Source organism: Sceloporus occidentalis, unplaced genomic scaffold (assembly GCF_023333645.1).
Source record: "Sceloporus occidentalis isolate IW3139 unplaced genomic scaffold, rSceOcc1.0.p SCAF_5, whole genome shotgun sequence".
NCBI classification, from domain to species: Eukaryota; Metazoa; Chordata; class Lepidosauria; order Squamata; family Phrynosomatidae; genus Sceloporus; species Sceloporus occidentalis.
In genome coordinates this window covers 152,768,904-152,776,399 of record NW_028316985.1, presented here as the reverse complement: position 1 = coordinate 152,776,399, position 7,496 = coordinate 152,768,904, and the positions used below count along the sequence as shown (strand labels likewise).

Genomic DNA, 7,496 nt, shown 5'->3' with positions numbered 1-7,496 from the left:
ATGAATGCATATAACATCTTCTTAAAACCTGGGTCTGAGTAAAGTGGATCTTAAACCCTTACGTAAAATTATTCTTTGCTCGTACTAGGTACTTAAATGTTCATACTTAGAATTGCTGTATGCCATCTTAGCCGCACCCAGGTCTTAATTTTTAATGTTTACCGACCAAAGTAATCAGCTTCTTAAGAGATAAAAAGGTAAAGGTGTAGTCCCTTGATGTGAATGTCTAGTTGTAACCAATTGTAAGGGTGATGCTCATCTGTTACTAAGCCGAAGAGCCAGCGTTGTCTGAAGATGACTCCAGTGGTCGTGTGGCCAGCATGACTGCACCGAACGCTGTTACCTTCCCACCGAAGTGGTACCTATTTGCACTCAGGCCTCGAACTGTCAGCCTTCCAATAGGAATCAGCATCTTAACCACTAAGCCACCGTAAGCCGCACTGCAGAAATAATCTAGTTTGACACAACTTTAACTGCCATGGCTCTGTGCTATGGAATTCTGGGAATTGTAGTTTATGTGGGACCAGTATAGAACTCTGCTGTGTGCCCCAACACACTACAGTCCCCAGGATTCCATAGCATGGAGCCATGGCAGTCAAAAGGATCCACCTTGAGACCGCTTTAACTTCCCTGGCCCAGTGCCAGGGAATTCTGGGAATTGTAGTTTATTGTGGCCCCAGTGCTCTCTGACAGAGAGGGCTAAATGATTATTCTAGGATTTCCTTAATACGTTCTCTCGACTCAGGCTGGCCTCCTTCTGAGGTCTCTAAAATGAGTGCCTGGATTCTTGGGGGCAATTAGCTTACACTTTGTAGATGGTTTAGGGAGTGTTTAAGTGCACTGATAAGCGGTATGGAAATGTACTTGCTATTGCTCTCTAGGAATATCTAGGTCCTCCAAGGCAACTCTATGGTCAACTTTGACCAAAAGTCGCACAGAAGGACCGATAGGGATTCCTAGAGAGAATGCTCCACTGGGCATTTGTAGTTCCTCCAGTGCAATTCTGCGGTCAAATGTCTGGCAGCAGGTGTTAAACACAGAGTCGCACCGGAGGACCTAGAGCAGTGGTTCTCAACCGTGGGTCCTTCAGGCATCTTAGACTTCACATCCCAGAATCCCTCACCATTTGGTCACACTGGCCGCGCCTTCTGGGAGTTGAAGTCCAAAACATGAGGAGAGGAGAGCCAAAGGTTGAGAGACCCACTGACCTGGAGAGAGGTAAAAAACAACATAAAAGCCTTTTTATTACTTCCGGTTCCTCCCTACATTCGCTACTACTACGTTACTACTAACATCCCTCCCCCTGAAAGGCACCACCACCAAAGAAGAACGAACCCTTCTTCCCGCCCCGCCCCCTTGTGACGTCACAACGCAGGGTGGAGTTCGGCAAGCCCCGCCCCATCCGCACAGCTGCCATTTTCTATCTATTCTACACCGAACCCCTTTTTCTTTTTTTTAACTCTGTCCCCGCCCCTTTCTGCCCCTCGGCCTATCAGAGCGCGCGAGAGGACGAGAGAGCGCGCGCGCGAGAGAACAGCTGTGACGACGACGTCGGCGAGGCTTCGGCCGGAGAGCTCTCCGAAGGCGAGGGAGGGGGCGGCACGCGCTGGTCCCTCTCTCTGCTCGTCTCCCTCCTTCCTTCCTCCCTTCCTTCCTCCCTTCCTTCCTTCCCTGACGGTTGAGCCCCTCTCTGAGGTGAATGAGCGGAGGAGGAAGAGCCTCCTGAGGGAGAGAGCGAGCTGAGGAGGCGCCCCCTTCTCGGCATGTCCTCCGCGGCGGCCCCTCCTCAGCCAACAACGCTTCAGGACACCAAGGAGGAGGAGAGGCGCTCCAGCCAGGCTCCCGAATCCCTCGGGGAGGACAGCGACGACCCAGAGCGGCCCTTCACTCCTGCCCCGCCGCCCAAGGAGAACCCCTGGAGCCGCTCCAAGCCTCCCCCGGGTGCCAGCACCGCCTCGGCCTCGGCCTCGGCCTCGGGAGGCAGCTCTTCCCCCTCCAGCAGCAGCGCCTCCGCCGGCAGCGAGGCCGCCCCTCAGGAGCCCGGTGAGGACCCGAGGAGGAGGAGGAGGGAGGGTTTGGCTCGGGATGGCACCGCTGTGGCTCCAGCTCGCTTTCCGAAAGGGCTGCACCCACGCTGGAGAAATAACCCGGTTTGGAACCGCTTTAAAGTGTCTGTGGGATTCTAGGAGTTGGAGTTTTCCTAGAGAGAACATATGAAGAAACCCACGGACAGCCAGAGACGCAAAAGGCAAAGGATCAAAGGCGAGGGGCGAGTGCACTTCGTGGTTGTTGTTGCGTGCCTTCGATAGCGCCGACCCCGAAGCACAGCCCTGCCACAGGCTTTTCTTGACAGCCTTCGTTCAGAGACAGAGGCTGAGAGAGAGTGACTTGCCCCAAGGTCTCCCAGTGGGTCGAACCCAGCTCCCCAGAGTCTCAAAGCACTGCGCCGCTCTCAAAGCAGGGACAGAAACATATCCCTAGTGAGAGAGTATGACCTGCTCAAGGATCTCTCTCCCTGATTCTTCAGAAGGGGCTTGCCATTGCTTTCCCCTGAAGCTGAGAGAGTGTGACTTGCCCAAGGCCACCCGGAGGGGGGGCAAAATGGCGGAGTGGCTCTAAACCCTGGTTTCCAATGTCCTAATCAAACACTCAGACCAGTACACCATGCTGGCTGCTTGCCTTATAGTCTCTCTCAGTGATCCATGCTTCTCCTTGCGTGGCCAAAGTACAACAGCCTCAGATTTGTCATACAGCCATAGAATGGTAGAGTTGAAGAGAGCACAGGGCCATCCAGTCTAACTGCCAGCCATGCAGGAACTCTCAGTCAAAGCACCCCATTGACAGATGGCCATCCAGCCTCTTGCCACCTTGGCTTCCAGGGAGAGTTCAGGCTTGATCTGCTCCAGGATGCATTTGTTTGTCTTTCTGGCTGCCCACAGTATCCTAAGCACTCTTCTCCAGCACCACAACTCAAATTAGTTGCTGCTTTTCCTGTGGGGTTTCTTCACTGCCCTGCTCCCATGTCTGTACATGCGGATGGGGAATATCATGGCTTGGGTCATTCTAATTTTAGTGCTCAGCATGATAGCTTTAGAGAACTGGTCTGGTGTAGTGGTTTGAGTGTTGGACTATGACTCTGGGAACCAGGGTTTGGTTCCATAGCGGGTCATGAAGCCCACTGGGTGAACTTGGACAAATCACACTCTCTCAGCCTCAGGGAAAGGCAAAGGCAACTCCCCTCTGAAGAAAGCTACCAGGAAAACCCCATGATAGATTAGCCTTTTGATGTTGTTAACTGCCTTGGAGTCTAAGCTTTACCTTAAAGTCACCATAAGTTGGAAATGACTTTCAGGCACATAACAGCAGTATACCTTTTGAGGAGCAACTTAGGGGGATGGATTTGTTTAGCCTGGAGAAGAGAAGATGACATTATAGCCCTGTTTAAGTGTTTGAAGAGGCGTGACATTGAGGATGGAGCAAGCTTGTATTCTGCTGCTCCAGAGAATAGGACTCAGAACAGTGGATGCAAGCTACAGGAAAAGACATTCCACCTGAACATTAGGAGGAACTTCGTGACAGTAAGGGCTGTTCGACAGTGGAACACACTCCCTGTATTGGAATCTCCTTCCTTAGAGGTTTTTAAACACAGGCTGGATGGCCATCTGTTGGGTATGTTTTGATTGTGAGTTCCTGCATGGCAGGGGTTGGACTGGATGGCCCTTGTGGTCTCTTCTAGCTCTATGTTTCTATGATTCAATAACACATTGTGAATTGTTTGTCTGCTTTACAGAAGGTTAATAAGGAATTAAGGGTTAAAACCAATTATAAGTCACAATTAGAATAGACTCATTAAAATGAATGGTATGGTAAATCAATAATAGTGTAAGTCCCCTTGATTCCTGATCTACCTCTAAGCTGGGACTAGCAATTGTATTTAGCCTCCTGTTCTTACTATATTTAGAAAATCCCAACTCAAGTGCAATACTCCCAGCTCTGTTACAACACATGCACCGAGGTTTTGTTTTTGTGGGAAAGCATTAAAATGTGCCAGTCTCCATTACCAATCCAAAGTGGCGGATGGCCAAAAAAGGCTTCATCACTTGCATATTCAGCATGAATGGAACTAAGGTTGCTGAATACTATGCAGTGTATACTATGCTTTGGCTGTGTGTTCCTGCATGGCAGGATGAGGTTGGCCTTGATAACCCTTGAGGTCCCTTGTGACGACGCTGTGAATCTATTCTTTAGGATCTTTTCTCGCTCTTTGGTGGCTGCCCTTCCTATTCCTCAAGTGTCCACAAAGGCCTTCTTGCCCAGCCCTCCCGGCTTTCTTGGCAGCAGGGATGACCTGGAGTGACCCTGGCTGTGGAGCTCCGCTTGCTGTTGCTGTTTGTGCCTGCCAGCTCTTGCCAGTTCAGGAAGGAGGAGGAGGAGGAGGAGGAATGCTAGTGTGCTGCTTACCTGGTCAGATGGAGAGAGCTGAGCGTGGAGGGCGTGGCCTGCCTTGATGTTGTTTTATGAGAGGGATGATCACAGCCAAACAGCTGAGAGACCTAAATCTCCCTTGAGGTTAGCGTCTGGAAGCTGAGGCAGACATCATGGGGAAGCAAGAGAACAAGCAGACTATTTACATCCACCCCCCCCCCCCCAAAAGAGGAGATGCAAAACACTCCATTTGTTTCACTCTGGCTGTGGCAGAAAGTAGTTTCAGTCCATTCTCATCAGGTCTCTTGGCCCATTGTTATTTTATACTATATAAAATACTATACTGTATCTTGTAGTACCTTTGAGACTGTGTGTGCATGTGCGTGTGTGCTCCTTGAAGTCGTTTATGACTTACAGTGGCCCTAAGGGGAAGCTGTCCTGGGGTTTTCTTGGCAAGACTGGTTCAGAGGAGGTTTTGCTGTTGCCTTCCCCTGAGGCTCAGAGAGTGTGACTTGCCCAAGGTCACCCAGTGGGTTTCCATGGCCAAGTTGGGAATTGAATCCTGACTTCCAGAGTCATAGTCCAGCTCTCAAACCACTACCCCACACTGGCTCATGCTACCAGCTTCTCTCAGATAGTCTCAAATGTGCTGCGAGATCCCTTTGTATACTGATTTTCCACACTAACAAAGCTGTGTCTTTGAATTATACTGATCTTATTTCCTACACTTGAATGTATGAGACTCTATTTGTGTTCACTTTCTAGGAAAATAGTATGTCTACAAGACAAATAGCATTGTAGGAGAATAATGGGAGCCAGTGTGGTGTAGTGCTTGTTAGACTATAATTCTGGAGACCAGGGTTCGAATCCCTAATCAGCCATGAAATCCACTGCGGTGACCGTGGGCCATTCATACTCTTTCAGCCTCAGAGTGGTAAAACCTCTGAACAAATCTTGCCAAAAAACCTTGTGACAGAGTTATGGTTAAGGTTAGGGTTTGCAATGGCACCCCCCCCCCCCCCCCCCGCAGAAACTTGTCAGGAAAACTCCATGATAGGTTTGCCATAAGTCGGAAGCAACTTGAAGGCACACAACAATAACAACAACAAAAAGGGAAAATATATCTATATGTAAATGGAAGATGTTTTATGTTTAGGATGGATGACATGCACTGCAGTTGTACAAATGGAGGCTGTTTACACAAAATGCTGTTGCTGTGTGTGGTGCTATTATAAATAAATTCCTAAAATGGAAACTAGTTTTGGTGATGTATAAAATAACATTATTGCTTTTTTGGTCCTTATGTATGCTTTGTGAACACTATATTAGCTATACACTACTAGCAGCATTGTTTAAAGTAAACATGAAAAGCATAGGTTTTCCAATATACAGCTACTCACTAAATAGTGAGTTACCAGCCACAATTTTGTGTCAGTTGAATTAACTTTTGTTCATTTTTATTGAATCAGGAGTTGTTATTCATAGTTGATTCAGGCACATAAGAAAGTATGCTGATGGCAGCAAATTTACTCAGCAGTTGGCTGGATTGGCTGCTGAACCAATACAGCATGAGGCTCTGAAATAATTTCACTTGATACCAATTAAAACATTGTTGGCTGTTTAACCTGCTTTTATGGTTGACTTGAGAAATATTTCTCGACATACTTGTCATAAAGCTAAACCCTCTTGATCACAGAAGCTGTGTGAAAAGGTGGCTCTTGCAGCCGTAAATTCAATAAAAGTCAGTTGGTGTTTTGATGTCTTTGAATAAATAAATGTAGAGGTAAATCAAGCATAGTAGTAAAAACTCACGCATTTCTTTGTAATCTGCTCTAGCAAACAACTTTAATGCTTTTATGCACATGAGAAATTGTATAGTTTGACACCACTTTAGTGCCGTGGCTCCATACTATGGAATCTTGAGATTTGTAATTTGTTGTGGCAGCAGAGCACTCTGACAGAAGGCTAAATATCTCACAAAACTTCAGGTGCCATAGCATTGAGCCATGGCAATTAAAGTAGTGTCAAACTGCACTATTTCTGCAGTGCAGATTAGGCCAATGCTTCACTTTAGAGCAGGAATCATCAAGGAATGCAATCCAGACTCCTATAATAGTCTTACTGATCTTGGAAATAATGACACACGAACACCATAGTAATAGCACAACCCTCAGCAGGACTATTTAAGATCAGGGCTGGCCCGAGGGTTCAGGGGTATTAGGTAGGTGTAATGTTCAGGGCGTGGTTGCAGGTCATAATAAGTTCATTTGCCTTTTTAAGGACTTATTCCCTAATGAATGTGTTAACTTTATCATCCTAAATACTGTTCAAATACAGGGAAGTTTTATCCTAAACTGTTTTGTTTTTGTATAGAAATGACTTTCAAAATAATAAAGCTATTTAGCAAAAGTAAAAAGATAATGGGCATAAATTAGGCCTTTCTGGTAGGTATTTTTGATTTGCGGACTTCAGTCATAGATTCAGTAGATCATGCATGGCTTCTCTTTCTGTTACAGAACCAAGATCACATTATTTTGAGGTGATTTCTACCTCTTTAATATTCTTATGATTCCAATATTCTGTTTCGAAAATGTATACATAGATTTTACTCTTTAAAAATCCAATAACCCGATCCCCTAACCATATTTCTCTAGAAGTAACAAAATGTAAGAGAAAAGTGGTTAGGCTTATAGTGAAAGGTTGTGAATTCTAAATGTGGGAATTACTGCTGCTCAGCATCCATGTTTGGAGCGGGGGCAGGGACGTAGCCAAGGGGGGGGGGGTTAATGTTAACCATTAGTCTTACTTATTACTTATAATGAAATCTGAATGCAAAGAAGTTAAGCATTAGCCCTGGTATTAAACACTTTGAATAGAAACAGTAGTTTAGAGGACTTTCAGATGTAACTAGAGTACTAGCTTAAATCAAAAATTTTCCTTTTAAAAGTGCTCTTTTGAAGCAGGTTCTTTTGATTGAACTTGCAGTAAATGTTTGTGAATGGCATTTCTTGCATTATAAAACAAAATGATTAAGAAGAAACAACTGATACTGGTCTAACAGTGGACAACAG

The 7,496-nt window shown here is 46.3% G+C and overlaps 1 protein-coding gene across 6 annotated transcripts in view; it reads left to right on the top strand.

Moving 5' to 3' along the window:
• The first annotated feature begins 1,529 nt into the window (after positions 1-1,529).
• The window catches only part of LARP1B (La ribonucleoprotein 1B), a 56,342-nt gene continuing 50,375 nt past the window's right edge, over positions 1,530-7,496 (top strand). For 3 of the 6 annotated variants that reach the window (XR_016281338.1, XM_089525823.1, XM_089525818.1), the window contains exon 1: positions 2,276-3,669. Coding sequence is in view for 5 of the 6 variants with exons in the window: in XM_089525823.1 (XP_089381949.1) it covers positions 3,342-3,669 (328 nt within the window). In the remaining variant the exon portion in view is untranslated. Of the gene's footprint in view, positions 2,044-2,275; positions 3,670-7,496 lie in introns of those variants that run through there. The other 3 variants (XM_089525820.1, XM_089525821.1, XM_089525819.1) reach the window with 3 other exon arrangements.